The 24,171-nt window shown below is 36.9% G+C and overlaps 1 protein-coding gene across 1 annotated transcript in view; it reads right to left on the reverse strand.

The window, feature by feature from the left end:
* ASXL3 (ASXL transcriptional regulator 3) overlaps positions 1-24,171 on the reverse strand; it is a 179,495-nt gene that overhangs the window by 88,171 nt on the left and 67,153 nt on the right. Inside the window, exons 9-11 of the mRNA XM_029921562.1 lie at positions 21,128-21,236; positions 19,771-19,879; positions 2,382-2,503 (exon numbers count right to left, since the gene is read on the reverse strand). Coding sequence (XP_029777422.1) covers positions 2,382-2,503; positions 19,771-19,879; positions 21,128-21,236 — 340 coding nt within the window. The remainder of the gene's footprint in view (positions 1-2,381; positions 2,504-19,770; positions 19,880-21,127; positions 21,237-24,171) is intronic.

The following is a 24,171-nucleotide window of genomic DNA, read 5'->3' on the forward strand; positions in this document are numbered from 1 at the left end:
ACATAAATATCAGCTAATATAATTATTATTAGGATCATTCAGCTGGCCCTACATTCATGAGATTATGAATTACACGTGCATATATACACACAAAACATATTCACAAATAGAGAAGACACATATATGTGTGTATATATATACATATATATATTCTTACAAAGAATTCTACATGGTCATAGCCATCCAACTATCCAAAAGAAAAGAAAGCGGCAAATTTGCTGAGGCTGCTACAATTTAAAATGCTTCATGTTCAGTCAGTTTTTGAAATGCTGTCTTAAGAAATTCAGCAATTAAAGTGAATCTGGGAAAAATTCTGCAAGAACAGCTTTTTTCTAAACATATTTCCAATATGAATTTGATTATTAATCAAACATTAGCATATCTTCTATGCTAGTATGAACATATGGCATATTGTGCCATATTCTCACTGTAGCTAATTTGCTATTTGGTTATATAATATAAATTTTAAGAAATTAATACCCTTCTAGGACATGAAGAAGCTCACAGGACAGGTTTCTTAGGCTTAAATCCTAAGCAAGCAAGTGACATGCTCTACAACAAAACAAAAACGTTAAGTCAAAGTTGTACAATGTTTTAGTAATGGCAAAACACATTCCAATTATATGAAACCTAATGAAGAAAGTAAAAAATAATGAGACACAATAATACATAGATTTGAATCTTTATTTTTACATTTAAATCCAGGAATGTTTCATGGTGTACACAGTTTCTAAATCACTGCCCTTCAAAAGCATGACTTTCATTTACAATTGCATCTATGTTTCTTAAATGCTACAAGTACCAGTATCCAGCTCTGTATCCTTTGTTCTCGCCTGGTTAGTATTTTATTATCTGCATCCTATTTGCTGCCTGAATGAGCCTTTTCCCAGACTTCCCTACTGTCATCCATCCTTTATTTCATCAATTAAAAAGGGATCTCAACACTGAATTCAATTTTGTTCTTTGATCTAAAACATTTTACAAGAGATAAATGGCAAGCTCACCAAAGATTATTTGATGCAACACTAATTACCTTAAATACAGTATCAATGAAAGGAAATACTGCAATTTTGATAATTAGTACAGAATAGAAAAGTAATTTTAATTCAGTACAAAAAATGATTCTTTCCTAAGTGTCCTTGTTTGAAGTAGAGAAGGTGTAGGAGATTAGATATAACTGGTAAGAAGCTTTACTGGTTAGTAAGACTTAAAAAAAAAAGTTTAAGAACATGATTTCTCTTTCCTTGTTATAAATCTATCACTAGAATGATACTTCTATCCCTAGACTTGGTAAGGGTCTGCAGGAGGTGAGATGGAGGGGGCTGTCATTGAGAGATCAAAACAGGGGTGCCTGGGTGACTCAGTCAATTAAGTGTCCAACTCTTGATTTCAGCTCAGATCATGATCCCAGCATGGAGCCTGCTTAAGATTCTCTTTCTCACTCTTTCTTTCCTTCTCTCTCTCTCTCAAAAAAAAAAAATCAAAATAAGTATTTAAGAGGGCAGCATTTAAACAAGGGAATGCCACGAATTTTCACATGAATTGCCACACACATAAGCTTTCCGCTTAGTGACAGTATTGCCATCACGCAGTGTCCCCATCTAACTACAGCATCTCCTCTCCTCTTGCACGCACAGTTCACAATCTGCCAGTGTGGCAGCAATCACTAACACTTCCCGAGTGACTATCATACCGCTCATTGTACCGTGTGCTTTCAACTTCCCACCTCACTTAATCTTCAGATCACTGCCATGTGAAAGGCACTGTTATTTTCCACATTTTCAAGAGAAGAACTCTGAGATTCAGAAAAGTGTCTTGCCCAGAGTTGCAAGAATTCAAGGCAGGATATTTCAGAGCCTCGAGGCCGATTTTACAACCATTCCCCCCGCATCACCATCTCAGGGCAAGGATGCAGAATTCCAGACTGCTTATGTAACATCAAAATGATACTGCAAAGCACACCAAACACTAACTGATGGACATCTTGCTCAAAGTAAGCCACAGTTCCTATTTTTCTTATTTGTAACTTAATGCATCTCAGTAACAAGAAAAACAACTATGTGTTTATTTTTTTACATCAGCTATCAGTTAAACATGAGGCCACAGAGGCAATGCATTTATGAACCCAGTATGTATACTATAAACCTCACACAAGAAAATCTTAATATAAGTTTTTATGGTCCCGAGCACATTTTCCCTTTTCTGTTTTACATCAAAGTTCTCAGCCAAGTCTCCCGTAGTTTTCAGCACAGAGTAAAATTAGTGTATGAATATTGTGGAAGTGGTTGAATTTAGGACATGTCTGTTGCTTTCTTATTTATTTTGCTGTCTCCACATAACATTTTAAGGAGGTAGAACAGAACAAATGCCAGCTCTCTTACCTGTTTAAGAGCCTTTTTGGTGTGTTGTTGGAAGGAAGACACTAACTTGCTCTGCACTGCTGTGTTAGCAAGGCTTGAATCTCGAGTGGAAGCTGCTTCATCAGTTACCTGCTTCGCACAAACTAGAAACACAGAGAGATAATGATATTACTAATTTGAATTCCTTTTTTTATACCCACTGTAATTAACTCACTTGGAGTGTCTCTCCAATTGAGAATGGATACCTAAAATAAAGCCAAACAGCACAGTAAAAAGAAGAGTATCAAGATCTGAGAGAAGAGACTGGTTAATAACTGTGGCCACAGTTCCACGTAACCTCCCTACACCTCCCTTTCCTTACCCATTAAATGACGGTAATATCTATGTCATGGGGCTGTTGTGTGGACATTAAAAAAGAGTAATATGTGTCTCAAGACTTGGGCAACGCACAGTATTTTGAAGAAACAATGTAAATTAACAAAACTGTTTCAAATCTACCAACCCCCATGTTGTTCTTCAATTTAACAGCCCTCCTTCTACAGGCTCCACGGACTACTGTGACACATTATCTTCTCCTATGGACCAAGACATCTACAATGGAGAAGGAAAAATAAAATCCGAGACGCTGGATTGACCAGAGTCAAGCTTTCCTGTTACCTGTTCTAAAGAAGCGTTTTTCTTCACAAAGGCTGCAGAAGAGCCAGTATCTTTCTGACATAGGTGACAAAGGCCTTTTCTGAGCACAACAGAGGGGAAGGAGTTATTTGGAAAATCAAAGTAAGAAAGCACTGTGATTAGTGGCAGAATGAAGGCATATGTCAAAGGCAGGAGGCAAAAGGAAGTTAGATGGAAAAAATAACTTGAGAACATATTGGAAAAGCTCAAAATATGACTTTTTAAGGGCACAAGGGTTAACACTAATCTAAGAAAATTTTCCAAGGAACAGTAACTTGAGAGGATTCTGACCTGAGCTCTAGAGGCAGGTGTTGAAGTAAAAATTATTCTAGTCAAAAATGGAAGCATATGCACGTGCACAGTGTTGAGAACACTCAAGCTGCTTTAGATAGACTCAAGCACATGTTGCCTAGAAATAAAAAATGTGGTTCATAAAAGAGAATGTTGGGGAAAAAAGAATTAGTCAAGTTTTGTTTTGATACAGAAATTAGTCAAGTTACTGATTACTAAACCAAAGGAATAAGTTACTGATGATAAAATAATTGTTAGTTATTAATGCCAAGCACTTTACATATGTGATTGCATTTCACCCTTATCACTTCCTTGCTGTTTCCTTGAAAGATGGAAAGACGCTGTCTCTGTTTTAAAGAGAGAAAACTAGATCTCAGAAAGGCTCAACAACTTGTCCACAGTAACACAGTCAATGAAATAACAGAGCTGGGAGCCAGGGCCAGATCCATTATTTCCCACTTAAAATATTTGGCCTTGAAGCCCACAACTGATGCAGAAAATTCAGTGTCTAAATAAGTTTAATTGAGTTGTATCTTGTTGAAAATACTGTAACAGGAAGTTAATAAGGGCAGGGAAGTCAAGTCATTTAGCCACTGACATGGAAAAACATGAGAACGACTGGCCCAGGAAATACTAGGGTTAAAGATGTAAAAGGATTCGCCCATGGGTGGAGTCAGAGAAGTCCCTGAATTAAAGAGCAGATGACTTTTTCCTATTTAATACCATAGGACATTTTTCCTTAAAACACTCTAAAAGCTGTAGTTAAGAAACATGTTATAACACTGCTTGCTGAACTATGGCTCCTAGGCTTTTCTCCATGAAATGATCACTTAGAGTAAACTGTAACACTGTGCCAAATGTTAACTTATCAAGAAATATCAGAAATTAATCATCAGTCTACATTCCAAAGATAAATTGACTTTTACAGTTATTGTACAGATCTTTTCAATGTTCTGAAGTCTCTATGAAGTGTAATGAACCAGGGAGCTGAGAGAAACATGGCAGACAGAACAAATGATTCCAACTGCACGGGCCTCGATGTTGCAGGAGAAGCCTAGCGACAAGCAAACCCAAAGCAATCTACATATTCATGAAATACCTACCAAAATAATATCAGCATTCTTCAGAGAGGTAAAAAAAACAATCCTAAAATTTGTATGGAACCAGAAAAGACCCCAAATAGCCTAAGCAATCTTGAAAAAGAAAACCAAAGCTGGAGGCATCACAATCCTAGACTTCAAGCTGTATTAAAAGGCTGTAATCATCAAGACAGTCTGGTACTGGCACAAAAACACATACTCAGATCAGTGGAACAGAACAAAGAACCCAGAGATGGATCCACAAACGTATGGCCAACGAATCTTTAACAAAGCAGGCAAGAATGAAATAAAGACAGTCTCTTCAGCAAATGGTGTTGGGAAAACCGGACAGTGACAGGCAGAAAAATGAACCTGGACCACTTTCTTACACCATACACAAAAATAAACTCAAAATGGATGAAAGACCCAAACATAAGACAGAAAGTCATCAAAATCCTTTAGGAGAGAGCAGGCAAAAACCTCTTTGACCTTAGCTGCAGCAACTTCTTATTCAACACATCTCTGGAGGCAAGGGAAACAAAAATGAACTACAGGGACCTCATCAAATAAAAAGCTTCTGCACAGTGAAGGAAACAATCAGCAAAACTAAAAGTCAACCAATGAAATGGGAGAAGATATTTGCAAATGACATATCCAATAAAGGGCTAGTTTCCAAAATCTATAAAGAACTTATCAAACTCAACACCCAAAAAACAAATAATCCAGTGAAGAAATGGGCAAAAGACATGAATAGAAATCTCCAAAGAAGACATCCAGATGGCCAATCAACACATGAAAAAATGCTCAACCTCGCTCATCATCAGGGAAATACAAATCAAAATCACAATGAGGTACCACCTCAAACCTGTCAGAATGGCTAAAATTAACAACTCAGGCAACAACAGATGTTGGCAAGGATGTGGAGAAAGAGGATCTCTTTTGCACTGCTGGTAGGAATGCAAACTGGTGCAGCCATTCTGGAAAACAGTATGGAGGTTTTTCAAAATATTCAAAACAGATCTACCCTACAACCCAGCAATTGCAACACTAGGTATTTATCCAAGGGATACAGGTGTGCTGTTTCAAAGGGGTACATGCACCCCACTGTTTATAGCAGCACTATCAACAATAGCAGAAGTATGGAAAAAGCCCAAATGTCCACTGATGGATGAATGGATAAAGAGGATGTGGTGTGTGTGAGTGTGTGTGTGTGTGTATACACACATACACAATGGAGTATTACTCGGCAATCAAAAAGAATGAAATCTTGCCGTTTGCAACTGTGTGGATGGAACTAGAGGGTATTATGCTAAGTGAAATTAGTCAGTAAGAGAAAGACAAATATCATATGAACTTCACTCGTATGAAGACTTTAAGATACAAAACAGATGAACATAAGGGAAGAGAAGCAAAAATAATATAAAAACAGAGAGAGTGATGAAACATAAGAGACTTTTAAATATGGAGAACAAACAGAGGGTTACAGAGGTGTTCTAGGAGAGGGGATGGGCTAAATGGGTAAAGGGCATTAAGGAATCTATTCCTGAAATCACTGATGCAGTATATGCTAACTTGGAAGTAAATTTAAAAAAATAAATTAAAAGTAAAATAATAAAATACAAAAATACAAAAAATAAAAAAAAAACAAAAAACAAAAACAAATGTGTTTTATTACTTTACATTCTTAGAGTAGTATTTTCACCTAGACAAATAGAAACTTACTGGTTAGTTAAAAAGGAGAACAAAATGCAGTCCATGGTTATTAGGGAATTTATGGAAAACAGGAGAATGCTTCTGCATATTGAACATCTAAACAAATATACCAATTTGCTTATTAGGAAGACTTTTATTCCTAAGTCTTTCAAAGGCAAACTCCAATGAAGCAGGATCAAAAATTGACAAATGCTGGGATGCCTGGGTGGCTCAGGTGATTAAGCGTCCAACTCTTGATTTAAGCTCAGATCATGATCTCTTGGTTGTGGGATCACGTCCCACATAGGGCTCTAGGTTGAGCAGGCAGCCTGCTTGGAATTCTCTCTCTGCTCCTCCCAATAAAAATTTTTAGTTTTTTTAAATGACAAATACTGAATGAGTACATATGTAAGTGAAGCCTGATATTTTCCTTGTATTCCTCTGACTGCTGCAGTAAACAGTACAAAGTCAGCTCTCTGTCCTGAAGATGACAGGTTGTCTTACAACTCACTCTCTGACCTAGGAAATCACTGAATATCATGATACCTATTTCAGTACCAGAAAATGTATTGCATCATCAAATCTAAATTCACTACTGAACTATGTTAATAGTGATTCACATACATTTAACACTTCCAAAAGGAAGATTCTGTTCAATTTAGAGCCTAGAATTTCAGATGGACGGCAGAACAATAAAACAAAACAACAACAAGGAATTCTATGAAGTTTTTTCTCAAAGCTGGTCTTCCTTCCACTCAACTCTATTCAACTTCATGTTACAGTCCATCCTACATGCAAGAGAAGCACCATGGGGATTCCTTCCTATATAGTTTATTTCCTCCCGGATCCCCTCTTCTGGAACTTGATCCTATTTTCCTGGACAAAACCATTTTTCCTTAATTATTTATTTCTGGTAAAATAATCATAGAATCTTAAAAAAAACAGTAAAAACAATAGAGGGGTGCCTGGGTGGCTCAGTTGGTTAAGTATCCAACTTCAGCTCAGGTCATGATCTCACCATCTGTGAGTTTGAGCCCCACATCAGGCTCTGTGCTGACAGCTCAGAGCCTGGAGCCCTCTCTGGATTCTGTGTCTCCCTCTCTCTCTCTCTGCCCCTCCCCTGCTCACACTGTCTCTCTCAAAAATGAATGAACACTTAAATTTTTTTTTAAAAAGCAAATAAAATAGAAAATAAAATCTGTAACACAGTGTTCCTTTGGGTTAAAAAAACCCCAAATACCTTACTTTTAAGGAAAAAACATCAAGAATGAAATGAACAAAGAAAGGAAAGACTAAAATGCACAATGTAGTACATCTATAAGCTCCAAACAGTGCACCTGCATGTGTGGTGTGTGTGTGTGCGTGTGTGTGTACAGGTGTGCACTGACAAAATTGGTCCCTTAGCACGTGCATATATATGATGATTTTATTCATTCTTCTGTCAAGTATCTGGTGAGGATGACTGAATCAAAAAACAGTAAGTAGTTGGATTGCGGAGATTCACGCAAATTCATATTCTGACAAAAACACACATTTTTCACTTTTATTTAATTCTTGCAGCTTTCTTAACAGATGTGATAAATAAATAATACAGGGCTAATTTTAAACAGTTGTCTGAATATTTATATAAGGGACTGAGTCTGGCCTGTGAAATACAAGCCAAAGAAAAATTAGCGTTAAAGGAAGAATCTGGGGAAACCCCTTGTGTGTGAAATTATAACAGAAACCAGAAAACTGAAGAATTGGGGCAGATGTTTTATCCAATAAATATCAAACACTGACATGCAGGTTAGAAAGTGGTATCTCCTTGGTATTCAAAAGTGAATGTGATTTCCCCCCTAACTTCACTGGCATGATCACAAAACAAATGCCAGGATTTATATCTCAAAATCCTATAAGACTACCTGTTCTATAGGTGGAAAAACCCAACGCAAGAAAACATTTTGTAAAAAGGTACAGGAGTAATATTTCTGTCTACATTTTGCTTGGCTGCCAAAAGTAGGCAAAGCCAAAGACATAGGTTAAATGTTTGCTAGTTTCAAATCCAAACAGGTAGTAAGATTATCAGTGTTTGTTGCTCAACTGCTTCCACCATTCCACTTAGAAGACTCAGGAGCAAAGAGAGAAGGAGGATTACAGGTCATCATGAGCTAGTCCTGAGGGCTAGGGAAACTGGTGACTGGCCAGCAAGGCTGGATTTCTGACTCTAGGATCTCCATGCTGTCCTCCTGTCTCCCCTTAGTCATTCACCATTCCACCTGAAAATGAAATTGAACTAGAAAATACAGGTTAGAGCTCCTATTTTTAAAGTTGAGTGACAGAGAGAAGGTATAGGCAATACTCCCCATAATCTAATTACAAACCCACTGAAAAGGGTACAGGAGGGCTTTGACCTTTAAACCAAGACATAAAGAAGGGAGAAATTAGAATGCAACCTTGACTTTTTCTCTGTCTGCCTCCCCAACTCCCATAGCCTCTAATCCAGCCAACTGAGACCCTGTCGTGTTTCCTGAACACGGTGACTTGGGGTATTTACTGCACTTGCTCTAACTGTTCCTCATCCGAATCCCCTCTTCCATCTCTCGGCCTAGAAAATTCATCTTGGCAGACCCAACCTGAACAGCTTCCCCCAAGCCTTCCTGACTGTGCCAGTCTCCGAGGTAGCCTTACTCCGCCTCTTCCCATGTTTCCTTGAAACGTAGTGTATGAATTCATGGCAGTCACTGCAACTGGTGCTTCCGTCTGCCTCGCCACCCACAGGCGCAGCAACCCAGGGACTTACTTATGGCACAGATGGGCACAGAGCAGATTATCTAAAAATGTTTATTAAACTAAACTGTGAAATTTGATTTTCATTATGTTTATCTAAATTATCTATTTTTAATGTTAAAAAATTTCAATTACTGCTTTTAGTAAGAATTCATGGAAGGGGAAGTCAACAAAGCATAGTTTATGTATGGAAAAGCATACACAAAAGTGATTTTTTTTTTTATCTTATAAAATTGTTTGTATTTATCCTAAAGTCAGTTAGGGAAAATATGAAAACCAAACCACAAAATATCCTATGCAGGTCAGTTGAAAGTCACATGACCGGCCACTTGATGTAGATAAACTTCATTCTGCCACCCTTACTTGTTGCCTTATTTTAAAAGGAAAGTCACAGTTTGGAGGTCTTGCATAGTGGAATAAAAATAAAGACAATTTGAAAATCAAATTAGAAATCACAATGCTTACTTAAAATGCCAGGAGCTATACGAGGGCACAACCATCACACAGACCAGGATCTGTGCGCAGTATAGTCACTCCAACCAAGATATTAACTGCTGGATTCCACTAAACCACACAGTAAGTAACAGGCTGTCAGAGGTCACCGGTGTTTGAAGGTCTAATTCAGGCAGGAAGAAAAGCAGCTGGTGATCCAGTCCATTCCTATCAGCTCTCCCTCCAATCACTCCCTTTCAATTTTTTGATCAAACTAGATGCTCTCAAATCCAAACAGTTTTCTGTAGAAATAATCCTGCTATACAGTAGAAGCGTAATACAGTTTTTACAAATAAAAAATTTAAATTGAGGAGCACAGAGTATGTTAGGGATAACACAGTGACACATGGTTAGAATTCAAAACACATTTCAAAAGAGAACCAAGTCTTAGAGAAAGCTTATTTATGAATCATTCATTTGGTTACAAAACTTTTACTGAACACCTTCATGCCAAGTGCTGTAAAAAATGTAGGGAGAAAGTGGCGAATAAAACCCAACACCTGACGTTGAGATGATAAAGCTTTTTTAAAATGTTTTTTTCTAAGAAAAGGATATAAAAATATTAATTCTATGTGAAGTAAACCAAGTGTACAAAAACCTACCAGTGTAACTAAAATTTGTTCTGAAAGATCAGTGAGTAAATAATTCAAAAGTATCCCCACATGGCAAATAATTTTTTAAAAAGCTTATATTTGGATTGTGTATGTTTTATGTATCATACTTACATTGGAAATTGCTCATATCAGATGTTCCAGATATACATGGCAACAAAATACATGCCAAAAACTGTTTAAAATGAGTTAATGAAGACCAGGCAAATCCATCTGACCCCAAAATCACATACATTTGACTCTATTTCTTTCATAGAAAAGGTAATTCCTTAATTATTTCTGAATCCAGATTAAGGAGAACTACCTTCTCTAAAAGCATTCCTTATTCCACGATGGGTACAGATATCTGGATTTCGACAACTTCCCTCATTGCAATAAAATACAATATTCAAAGAGTATGAGATGCCAAGAAAGGTCAGCAACTAAATAGAGAAATACTAGCAATAAAATAAAGTAAACACCAATTTTCCCCTAAGAAAATTTCAATGGAAAAATTGTCTAGACACTGTAGGTACTGATACTTGATACTATTTACAGTATCATCTGTGAATAAGATGTATCTAATATAACTAAAATTTTTACAGTATCATTAGCCCAACAATGCCCTCTTTTAAGTCAGAAGAGGTTGGCAGGAAAGGGAGGTAAATAAACCCAGGGAATGGTCGATCCAATGATAATTATGCTAGCAATGTCTATCAGGGACAGCATACTGCAACAAGACATTGTAATCAGGCTGATACCACAGGCTGCATGTGATGCTCTCCTGATATGATGGAACTGGATAGACTGCACTTTCTCTGCAATGTCTGTAAATGGTCCACAGATACTTTGGTGTGCCCTGGACAGGACACTGACGCTCCACAGGTAACTAGGAGGCACGTTGGCACACCAGAGGTACAGCCATGGCAATCTCTTGTATGGGCACTCAATTCATCACCAGAGCCTTTCGGTTACACTAATATCCCTGGATATCCATAAAAAAAAAAATCCCTTTAAACTCAAAAGAGAAACTCAAACCAGAAGTAAGGATATTTAATAGGACCACCTAACCCGTTCCTACCACAGAATCAATATGAATTCCTCTTTCAGAATTACGAAGAGTAATAATATAATAAGCTGCCTGCATGGGGGAAAAGAGTAGAAGCTATTTCTTTTATACTACAGAACACCTGTGATCTTCTACACTGCATTAGGTTCTTGAAACATCTACACAGAAATACAGCAATCCACTTAGAAAAGGAGAAATAGCAAGAAGCAGGCAGGAAAAATATCATTAAAATGTTGGTACAGGTCAAGGGTAAATATTTCCTTCACTCTTGGGCATCATGGCTAAGTACTTTATACTCTGTCACATGAAAGAAACTCCAGTACCCAATAAAAGGGAGTTAGATGAGGCACTGAGGTGGGTAACTGAGAAATGGTTATACACGGTCACTTTATTTTTTTATTTCAATTTTTCTTTTTTTAATTCAGTTGGTTTTTATTTTTTTTATTTTATAGTTTATTGTCAAGTTGGTTTCCATATAACACCCAGTGCTCATCCCAACAAGTACCCTCCTCCATGACCATCACCCCCCTGCCCCTCTCCCTCTCCCCCTCCCCCATCAGCTCTCAGTTTGTTCTCAGTATTCAAGGGTCTCTCATGGTTTACCTCCCTCCCTCTCCCCAACTATTTTTTTCCCCTTCCCCTCCTCCATGGGCCTCGGTCAAGTTTCCCCTGTTCCACTTAGGATACACTGTCACTTTAAAAAGGAGAGAATGGATAATCTGGCATCAATGAAAAAATAGCACCTATTTTTAAAAATAGATGCTTTGTTCCTATATACTAATTATAAACTAATAAATCAAACAGAAACTTGGCTAGTTAAGATGAGTAACTGAGGGAATACCTTTAATTCTGGTTTTATTTGAGAGGGAGTTTGCTTTTACTATGAGATCATACTCTCTTTCTAATCTTTATGTTATGAAATATTTCTCTCACAGTATGAAGAAAGAAGGGAAAAGTACAATTAAATGGCTCATTTTATCTGCACTTAGAAAACTTCCTTTTCTTCCATGACTCTAGGCTATTAGAAGTGACCAAAATCCATTTATACAAAGTTCACAGTTCAAGGGGAAGTATGAAAGAAAAAAAGGTCCCTAATGGGCAAAAGAAATGAAAAATCGTATCCATAAGTAATGTTTGAAAGAGCTGGGGTAAGTTATTTGGAGAAAATGAAGGGGGGGGGGTGGGATCTCGAAGATGCTCAGCTGTTCTCCATCATTGGAGAGTATAGAAAGAGAAAAATAGTTTAATTGAAAGCAAAAAAAAAAAAAAAAAGAAAAAAGATTTTAGCATAAGGAAAAAATTCTTGACTCTAAAGCTTATCAACACAGACAAATATAAAGGAGACTGGAAGATTCCTATCCCTCTGGATACTTACTATTAGAATAATGTCTAATTGAATTGACTGGTTTAAGTCAAATGCTAGCTGGAGAGCCAGACTGCATGAACTTGAAGTCATGAATGCTGTGGGCTGGGATGAAAGAAGGGAGATTAAGGAAGAGGGGGCAGAGGAGGCTTGGTATCCTGCCAACGGTCATTTCTGACTGTGAAGAGTATTCTCTTTACCCCATATTTCCTTCCATATGTAACTAAAACAATATAATTTTCACATACTGAAGTTTCTCTAGGCCACCAATGTAGAACAGGTGTCTCCAAGAGCTAACAAAGCTGTTAAGGAAAAAGAAATGTTAAAGAAAAGACCAATTAGCTTAACCTAAGAAAAAGCAGGGGACCTGGGCCAGTCATTTAATGAATCCCTTTCCCTCATAGGCAAGAATCGTAGGAATGGCTGTCAGGGAGAAATTAATCATGAATCCAGAGGCTATCTGGTGTAAAATCACACATGTGCAAAGCACCGACTAGCTACTGGAAAACCTCCAGCAAAACAAGACCAATACCACCACAAGGAAAAGACACCACCTAGGTTAGCAAAATCTTCAAAAGTTACTCAAGACACTGCCCTCACAACTCCACAGTCCCCTCGTTTTCTTTTCCCCAATCCCTCAAATAAAATTGCCACTGATAAACTGTCAGTGTCACTGCTCCCTGAGGGCACCTACACCTTCATTAGTACACTTCTCACTTCCTCCAGGAAGCTCCTCATCTGTATGTAATTGATGTCTCAACAGAGATCCTATCCACACACTTCAGGCCATCTTAAAGCACTTTTCACTTCTGAAAAAAGACCCCTTAAACTGTGGCCTCTGAGCCAACAAAAACAAAGAGTGAGCTGAATAATGTTTCATTAAGTTAACAAGACTCTGCCAAGAATCATACAATCAGAAACCCACTTATAAAGCTGGCCATAAAGAATAATGAAAAAAGACCATATAAAATTCTTCAAATGTTGGAATCATTATTTACCCTGGGATCTAAGGACTAAAACATAGAATATATGTTCTCTATAATTTTCCCCTAAATAGAGACTTTTAAAATACTAATTCCCCAGCTAGAGGGCTGCTTCCTCCCTGAAAGCCATTAGGGTTAATAACAAGCAGAGCCTTTTTTGATCTCTGTGGATGAAAATTGTACATTCCCCAGTTATTTCATTTTATAAAGTAGGATGGTTGCTTTTGATTTTAAAGATGTAATATAAATTAGGGCCATGAAAAGAGAAATTCAATTTTTTCTTGTTAATAACAAGTTATAAATAGAAGGTGAAGAGAGTGAAGACTCTCTAGTGATGTGATCATTTCATATAAAATATGTATGGGTTCTGCAGCCAGGAACGCACTGTAACTCAACTTAATATGTGTGAGCAAACTCATGATATACCAATGTATTATGCTCAGAAAACAACTCAGACACAAATACACCCATAAATCTCTGACTAAAATAGCCCATAAAATTCAAAATATTTTCTTTGGGTGACATAGATCTATACTTATATTGGCATAAATGGTCATGGGTTGTCAACAAAGATATATCAAGTGATTCACCTAAATCACTCTCAATCTCTAGAACTAAAGCCTGTAATAGCTGAAGAGTTTACCTTCTTGAGTCTGTATGTCTAATTCTTATTAACCTGAGAAACTGTTTAGTAGGCGCCAAAGAAACGGGACTGTAATTCTGTGTCTTGTAAATTCTATAATCAATAATATACCACTTTCCCCACTCTGTAAAATTTTTCAACAGAACTTTAAAACAAAATGTCTTGGCAAAAGATCACCCATTTAATAAGAATGTTTCTCTGGCCAACTGACTCCAAGAGGAGGACTAAAGCATTACTATTATTATCTCAAATCTAAAGATTCAAATACTACTGACAGGAATCAAGCTGCTAAGATTTCTTATTACCAGTTTTTGTACAGTGGTTTTTTAAAAAAATAAAACTTTAAAATATATTTTAAACTATTTAAAAAATATTTCCCTGCTTACCCTCTTTAATGGCGCAGCAGATGCCAGTTGATCTTTATTAATTTGAGATAACTCTGTTAGCTTATTCTCTGGATCGCTAAAGGGTATGTTACCAATTGATTGTTATTATTCACATCAGCACTGCCCACTCCTTCAACCCAAAGGAGGAATGAGAGAGGAGAAGAAAAAAACAGATAGTGGGATCCTCCCCTCTCCCTCCCTTCTGCCCCCTGCCCTGGCTCCGAGGTCCACACAGCCCCACCCTCTCGCTCTGATTATATTTTCAAAGTATATTTGTACAGCTGTAAGAAGTGCAGAAATAACATCCATTCTAACTTCTGGTTCAAATATGTTTTAGAAACAGATTAAGAAAGAAAATCACCTGAACTGGCTCAGAACTTTATCAATTTGTAAGAAATCATGTGGCCCCCACTCCTTAATTTGGATAAGCCAGGGGTCCCTCTTTGTCAAATCCTCAAGTCTATAATCAGAATAGATTTGAACAAATGTTGGAAAAGCAAATTGTATCAATGACTCCTGGCTCTTAGTGTTCCCTGTGATTCCAAGTGTCACAGTAGGTAGAGCCTGGCTTTTGGTGTCACACACATCTACATTTGGATGAGATATTTAACTTACCTAAGTTTGTCTTCTCACAGGTGAAAAGAAAAGAAAAGAAAGAAAAGAAAAGAAAAGAAAAGAAAAGGAAAGGAAAGGAAAGGAAAGGAAAGACAAGATAAGAAAGATAACAGAGCCTAGAAAGATTAATTATCTCATAAGAATGTTGTGAGGATTAAACCATATACACGCAAACAGCTTACAAAGGCTGGGCTCTGAAGCCATGCATATTTTCAATACCTAAGTTCGGCAAGGTTCGTGGGCTATAAACAGAAGAATATGATATTTACATGGATAGGAAAAATACTTATCCTAAAAGAAGCAATTGTGGTTTGCCATATGAAGAAAAGTGGAAAAGTCAAGGAATACTCAAGGAAATAAGCTGTTTACTGTCTATTAAGTGATTCCCTAAAGCAATTTCTCTAATGCAACTTCAAAGGAGAAGTCAGGAAATCTGTCTTGGTCACATTAGCTGGAGATGTGTGGGTATGTGTTATTTTGTGAAGTACCTATTCACATTTCAAATTAGCGGAGTGTACTCATCCCACTGTGGGTTAGTTACTGGCTGAGTGCTCACCCTGTTCTCCACCCCTTTCCAGTCACTAAAACCCTCCCACTGTTTCCTCTGAAATTCAGAATTAGTCATTTAGTAAAATCTCCCTTTAGCTTCCATCTTTTCTCAGAATATTCCACTCATGTCTTGATCCACAAAAAACTCACTTTCTTAAATGAACACTGCCACTTTCCCTGGAAGCCTCTCAGGCAGAAGCGCCTCACTTTTCCACACAGCTTGTATTACTGGCACTGGAAACGGGATAGGTGGCCTCTATTTTCCCTCGCTCCTTCTCAGATGCCTCTAGCAGGCTCTCTCGTTTCATCGGACCATAGTAACAACTACCGCTGCTCCATCTACCAACTCCTGGGTTACCCCCACTTCACGTTTTGAAGATGTCACCTCCTAAATGGCACACCCTACAATGCCAGTTCTAACATTATTGTCTGTTTCAATATCCACACAGATGATTCTCTAATCCTTTACACCTGGGCTACCACCAGCTTCTACGTCTTTGTGCAAACAAGAAAAAGCAGTATTTCCTCCAGGGAGAGCCAACTGAGCTCCCATAGCACTAAGACTGAGCAAACAGAAGGCTACTGAATCAGCCACTGGTGATATCAGGTCCCTTCAGTCAGGGCACTATGAAGAGGGCATGCACTGCCTAACCACTGGTAACAGCCTCAAACCTAGCCCCTCCTTTCTTTCCTCTCATGTCAGACCTAATTCCATAGTATCGCCCTAACCTCAATTTTGTGCATTCCACTCACATCACCTGCTCTTCTAACTCATTTACTCTAGAACACCAAATCCAACACTCCTATATAAGGCCAATCTCTTCATCCATTTACTAGATCCTATTTCCTTTCATCTAGTCAAGCACATGGCCACAGGTCACCTTCCTCATTATCAAATTCTCCTCTTCAACTGGATTTTCCTCATCATCATCCAGTTGAGGATATCAACTTGATATCCTCATTGTCTAGAATAATTATAATTATTCTAATTTTTATCTCTCATATTTAAAAACTTTATTTTTTAATTAACCTATTTTGAGAGAAGGGGGAAGGGGAAGAAAGAGAGAATCCCAGTAGGCTCTGCACTGCGGGCTCAAACTCACAAACTGTGAGATCATGACCTGAGCTGAAACCGAGAGCCTGACACTCAACTGACGGATCCATTCGGGTGCCCCAAAACAACTTTCTTTCGATTCCACTTTCCCTTCTACCCATTTTCCCATTTTGCTCTTTCCCTTTATCTCAAAAATCCTTAAAAGAATCATCTACTTTTGGGGTCTCCAAATTCTGTCCTCCTATTCTCTTGAACCCACTCCAAGGCTTATGGTCTCAGCGCTAGACAGAAGCTGTCATTGACAAGTCATCAACAACCTCACAAAGTTAAATCAAATGGTTATTCTCAATCATCATTATAAGCTGATCGTTCAAAAGCATTTGGCACATTTAACGTGCGTCCTCCCCAGAAACACTTTCTTCACTTGGGTTCCAAGACAGACAACATGTTCTCCTATCCATTTATCTTCAGTCTCATTTGTTGTAATTATTTCCTATAATGTCTCCAAGTTCTTAAAATTTAAGTACCCTTGAGCTCATTCTTTGGGCTTCTCTTTTCTATCTCCCTTCAGTTCTTTGGTGATCTCAACCGTTTCTTATCTTTTAATATCATCTATACACCGACCACTTTTACATGTGTATATCCAGCAAGGTCTTTCCCATGAATTCAAGACAGATAAATCTAATTACACAACACATCCACTTGGGTGTTGAAAATGAAGGTCATACTTAATATGTCCAAAACTGAGCTCCCAATCAATAACTCCCTGCCTCCTAAACTAATTATCTTGCAGATTTTCCATCTAAGTTAAAGATAAGGCTAATTCTTCTACCTTCTCATGCTCACATTGCGGGTGATCTCCAACTCCTTTTTTACTTCAAACCATACTAATTTTAGTAGCTCCTGTTGGATCTAGCTTCCTATATATCCCGAATCCAACCACTTTTCAGTATGTCCACTGCTGCTCTTTCTATTCAAACACCATCATCTCTTACTAGATCACAGAAAGAGCTTTCTAACTAGTCTCCAGTTTTGTCCCTTTTCCCCTATGTATATACTTTTTGTAAATAGTGCTCCTGCTATACTTTAGCTTCTGCCAAAATCTTTGAGGGATCATTGTCTCTCTGGCTCAAAACTCTACAAGAGTTGATATCTCACTCAAAGCAAAAGGAAAGAACAGGGCACTATAATCTCTGGCCCCATGACTTACCTAACTTCTTGTCTCTATCATCCTTTCCCTTGCTCAACCTGGCCTCCAACCACACTAGGCTTTTGATGTTTTTGAAACATTCTAGGATCTCTCCTGCATCAAGGCCATTTAATTGCCGCTTCTTCACTTAGAACTTTTTACCCTTAAACACCTGCTCCCTTATTCCCCTCAGATCTTTCTCAAATGTACCCCTTTATCTGACTCTTATATATTTTTCCCCATATCACTTTTTTGGCACAGAAGAAGCTATACATTTTATATATTTATTTTGCTTAATGTCTGTCTACCAATCTAAGATTCACAAGAGGTCTCTTTGTTCTTATTGTTACTGCTGTAACTGCAGTGTTCCAAACAGTACAGGGCAGGGGCACCTGGGTGGCTCAGTCGGTTAAGCATCTGACTTCGGCTCAGGTAATGATCTCACGATTCTTGGGTTCAAGCCCGGCATCAGGCTCTGTGCTGACAGCTCAGAGCCTGGAGCCTGCTTCGGAGTTTGTGTCTCCCTCTCTCTCTGCCCATCCTCCACTCATGGTCTGTTTCTCTCTGTCTCAATAATAAATAAAAACATGAAAAAAAAACAGTACAGGGCACATAGAAGCTTGATAGAGAGAGAGAGAGAGAGCGAGAGCGAGAGAGAGAGAGAGAGAGAGAGAGAGAGAATGAGAATGAACACAAGTGCTCACCAAAGCGGGCAGTGCAACAAGAGGGATAACCCAGTAAGATTCCCCTTCATTTTTCTGAAGGAGAACAGTTTGCTCCACTTAGCAGCCCTTCCAGAAAGCCAGAAATTGCCGTGTATCTCTGCCTTGTTCTCTCTGTAACCACAAGGCCCTGTCAAAATTCGCAGTACTGCCACAACAATGGTGTGGGGTTGGGTTTTCAAAAGGTGTAAGAACAGGGACCTCAAATTCAGTGAGAGTTAATTAAAAAAAAAAAAAAAAGTCCAGGAAGCCAACTTCAGCCCTTTTACTAAGAACCTGTGCTTCCTACTTTAATTCATAACCACTACTGCAGATCAGATAGGCACTGAAGCAAAATCCGTCTCTTGGGGATTATCAGAAAGCATACCCGCTTACACGGCAGGAGTGTCCAGTCAGAATACAAAGGGACTCCTATGGCCGTTAATAAAATGAATGGCTTTGGGCTATTACTGAAATACGATATTTCTGCAAGGATCCTTAAAGATTTGTTTGTTTAAAGATAATCTACTGATTTCTATGAGTCCACCAACAGAGCTTTAATGACACAGTTTTCCTCCCGAGTCACGATCTGGGTCTACTTTGTGGACTAGTGGGTAGGGTGGGAAAAAGTACAGCAGCATTTGTGGAGCAAGGATTTGCTAAAACTGCAGCACGGAAAGTATATACACTAATGGAATCTTAATGCACATGTCTTGAGAAAAATAAAAATGAATTAACATGGGCAGAATTCAGAGGCAGAAAGTGCCCCCTTAGAATTCTGGAAGGTCGCTCACTTTCCCAAAGTGTTTCATAAGAACGTAACTTATTTGGCCCTTGTTTCATTGTAAGGAATATTAACCCTGGGCTTAATTTACTAAGGACAAACAAAGCTATCATAAAACTACTTGTGATCACAGGAAAAAGAAACATAATCAGAGACAAGACGTCAGCATTCTCTCTCTCACATAAGAATAAAACCCCAGCAACACTCTCCCCTTACAGGACAAATATACTGAGAGCACTTGAGAATATTCTCAAGACATGCCCATCTTTAAAAAAAATAAATAAATAAAACAAAAAGCAAATAAATGTATACTTTTCGTAGGTGATAATCTTCTGAATCAAAATTACTTGATGTGTCTAAGGAGGTCCTAAAAACTTAGAAAGGAAATTGTATCTATAACGTTCAGGAATCCAATCAGTGAATTACTGGAATTCTATATAACTTCTAACAGAATAAGGCTTATATCTTGAAGTTCATCGCACTTACCTCCATTTCCTTCGCCACTGGCATTGGCCTCTGCCATTTCTGCGCCATCCAGTTCAGACTCGCAGCCTAAATCCAATGTTCCGTCAGCTGGGCATGATGACTCCTCTTTCTATATTATTTTGAAAAAATGATGATTTATGGAGATGTACTGGCAAATGAAAACATTTAAAATACTTTCAGAGTCCTCAAGTATTACCACTGTAACTTAATGACTTGGAATTTTAACAGATTTACTTCTTAATATAAAATTACTCCTTTAAAACCTAACAAACAAACTGGGGAAAGCACATTGCCTCAGATGATTTTTTTTAGATGACCTTTTAAAATCTATACAAAAGTGACATACGTTGTTTCCTTTTTTTTTTTTCTCCAATTCTACATTCTTCCTTGTATTAGGAAATGGTTTAACAACTCGGAATTTTACCAGCACATTAAATACTCAGGTAGTTACAAAAGGCAGTTGAAATAATACAGGTCTTTTTGTTGAACCTGTGTTATTTTCTCAAGCACACACAATGATGAGGGCCTAACGCTTAAGAGCTGAGAAAGAACCCCTACTTCTTTGCCACGTAGAACTTTTAGCGTTAAAAACAGCCTTCTCAAAGGAAATTAATGACCTTTAAGTGTAATCCATCATTTATTAAAATACAACTTCTTTTAAAAATATAAGAAAAACACACCGATTTATTGTTCCAAGTTACACAACCAGTGGTAGACCATCAGCTTTTATCTTCTGGACTTTTGTATCTTAGATAGCATTTCTCATTCTAGTTGAGAAGGAGATTACACTAAAATAATTAAGATTCAATTATCTGAGTCTTTTTATGTCATTTTTTATGTCATTTTTCTATTCTTCTCACACAACAAGTATGTATTATTTAAAACTCCCTTGATGTCACTGCTGTTTTAAAATTGAATGATTATTTCACCCTTTTCAAGAAGGGTGGATAAACTTATTTTAGAAAAAGACAGAAAGGCACACAGGTGTGAAGCCTGTATATCAACTGATGGTCATTAGGTCAAATAGTTTACGAACTGTGACCATCCTGAGCTCTTGGCTGATGAGTGCTGGCCCTTCTCCATGTACATTTTGAAAAATCAAGAATTTTAAGGAAGCCACAACTGTTTTCCGTTACCATATGTTAGACTGAAACCACAGATATGCTTTCCTTGAAGAAACATGTCATTGTTTATTCTTAATATGAAATCACTTTTAAGACATCTGAAAACATTTAAAAGGCATAGGGGTCATTTTTCCACCCTTCACCCAAATCTAATTTTGTTTACCTTCACATGTCTGAAAAAATGCATGATACACAGTAATAACAGACATAATATGCAGAATAATCCAACTTACTTTCAGAGCATAGAGGCCTGACTTTCCAGGGATTTTGAAGAATGTTCCATCCCCTATTCGAGTGTTAGTGTGAAGCATTGCATTCAGACAGGCTAATGGAGAAGTTCCACTAGAAAATAAAAGTGTGCAAAAATGAAGCAGTCGGAGATGCAGTTCCTGTGGCAAAACTGTTCTTAGTCTCTCTCTCAAAAAAAAAAAAAAAAAAAAAAAAAAACCAACCAAAAAAAAGAGCCTTCTCACAGGCCTTTTTAAAATATCCTCCCAACCCCGAAAACATCTACATTACAATAACAGGCCAGGCCAGTTTTGCCAAAGTTAATCAGATGCATCTGTCTTATAGGCTTCAGGCAAAAAGTCTCCTGAATTGAAACTATGCTTTTATACATAACGCAACCAACACTCTATTTCAAAGAAACCAAAGCCCAAGCGTTTATGTGCTGTTACTTTACAAATGCCATGAAGCCTCAGTTTTTAAATATTACAGACAACTTGATGGTTGCACTTGAATGATCAAATAAACCAAGTTCAAGGACAGCTCCATCCTATAGGTTGAAAAGCGACAAAAGAATAATAAGAAACCAGGGAAGAACTGATTTGAAATTACAAGTATTTAAGTTACTCACAGACTGCATTTCTCACACAACCAAATAAAAATGTGTATCTGGGTTCATACCTCTGATACGGCTTCTGCAATGACATCCATTGCTCAGATTTGTCAATTAAAAAAATGTGCGTTTGGGAATTCTACCCACTTAATAATTATGTTCTAAAGTAAAGATGCAAGTAACTGAATTATGAAAACAGATTTTTAAAAGAAATCAAACAGAATTAAACTAATAATTAAAAGTCTCAATGCACGTATGCATAAACATTTCTAATATATTCATTATACTAGAAAGAGGTTTATGAAATGTATATGTATGTATTTTCTGGAGTAGACGTTAGAAGTTTCGGTTTTTATTTGCAAACTAATATTTTTGCAAACTAGAATTCAGGGCTAGCATTATTAGTTTCTTTTGCAAATGTTTCCACATATATTTTACTTCATAATACACTAAAAGATCAGTATTTGGTTGAGCCAATATTGGTTAGAAGCCCTACTCCTCCCCATTTGTGTCATAAGGGTTCTGGGTATTGAATAGAAAATATTCTCAGATAAGAGAACCTCTAGGATATTAAGGTTTTAAAGTATGAATTTCTATGACAGAAACATAATTTTGTTACTAAATTAAGTTTCTAAAAACAAAGATTATGAACTCTCTTACCTACGATGAAAACTCACCAATAAAATTAAAAGGCTAAATTTGCCAAGTTGCCAAACCATGTATGCGTGTATGTATGTGTGTGTGTGTGTATATATATATATATATATATATATATATATATATACGTACGTATATATGTGTATATATTGCATATATATGTGTATATTGTACATTCTACATATACTGCATATATATACATCATGGGCATCAAGGTTTATGAGAACTACAGTAAGAAGAACACTCTTATATTAGGAAGCAGCTTCTCTATGCCAACATGTCAATATGATCCCATTGGATCTGACAGGAAGCAAGAGCTCTAACATAAATTTGGTCATAGAACAATACAGTGATAACACTGAAGTGTATGCGGTAATTCTACTGTGTGCATTTACGTAATTATCTTTCCTTATGAAGCTTCTCCAAGTTTACAGGCCTAATTTCATTATTTTTCCTCACAAAAGATTTTTTGTTCATATTTCAAGTGGGCCAGGCAAAGCTTATACAGTAAAATGTATTCATCTCTCCCAGAAATATCTCTGTTCATGAGCAAATTCCAGATAAAAAATGCTGTACATGTTATACTGAACACTCCAAAATACCTATTTTTGTCATTTTCTCTTTAGATAAAAGTACAGACAAATTGAAGCTGGAAAATTATTATGCCAGATTTGTGGAGTTTTAATTTAGTGAAACTGTCAGAAACACAGACTTTCTGTAGGGACTTGGCAAGAAAACGTTAACACTACAAGTAAAATAGAATCCAATACATAGAAATGAAAAAAATTGTAGACTTTTAAAAATATAACAATAAAATTGTCCACCTAGCATCAAACCTCACACACATTCTTCTTGTTTTTTTCCTGAAGTCCTAACACAGATTTAGAATATGAAATAATAATACAAACTTAAAGATAAAAAGTGCTAAACAAATGCAATTTAACATCGCTATAATTTACACTTTCCAAGGTGCAGTAAATGAAAGATAATTGTAGAAGATAAATTCACTATTAAGTAGCAGTTTAATGCTATGCTTGCTGCAAATATAAGTGATATGCAGCCGGATTCATATAAATAATAAGCTCTGTGGTGCATGACTATATTATTAAATTAACTGTTTATTAATTCCATAAACTAAAGATTTACTATGGAAATATTTAAAAATATGTACTTCACAATCACATGACAGTATGTCTCCAAGTCTCAATGACTACCATCATTCTCCCAAATCATTCCCAAAATAAACATACAAAATCTGTTTTATTTCAAAACTAAACAACATTTGCATCTTAGAAGAATTAGAAAATATTTTGCAATGAAATGCAAATTTTACAACTCAAATCACTGACTGATTAGTCACTTAGTTTTAAGCGTATCACCTGCATTTCTTTACAGAAAAAAATCTAATTATATGGTCTATTTTATTTAAAAAACAGTAATACATTAGCATCAGCTGTTTCATCCAATGCAGAATAGACACACGAAATGAATTTTTTAAAAGCCCTTCATACCATTGATTTATTGCTATTAGCCTCAACAACCCCATTCAGTCTAAGAAATTGGGATTGCTTTTCCTGAAAAAATGAATGTCTTAAAGAACTATTATCCAACAGTAGTACATAAGTGTCTTATTTATATATTTTTGTTTCTTCATATTCAAAAAAACAAACCTAGCAAGCATGCCTTGGCCTGTTTTAAAGAAAATATACTTACATTCATACATATTTAAATATATTTATATATGTTCATGTATGAGTATATATTACAATGATTTACTGTGGG

This window comes from Suricata suricatta, chromosome 14 (assembly GCF_006229205.1).
Source record: "Suricata suricatta isolate VVHF042 chromosome 14, meerkat_22Aug2017_6uvM2_HiC, whole genome shotgun sequence".
Lineage (NCBI taxonomy): Eukaryota > Metazoa > Chordata > Mammalia > Carnivora > Herpestidae > Suricata > Suricata suricatta.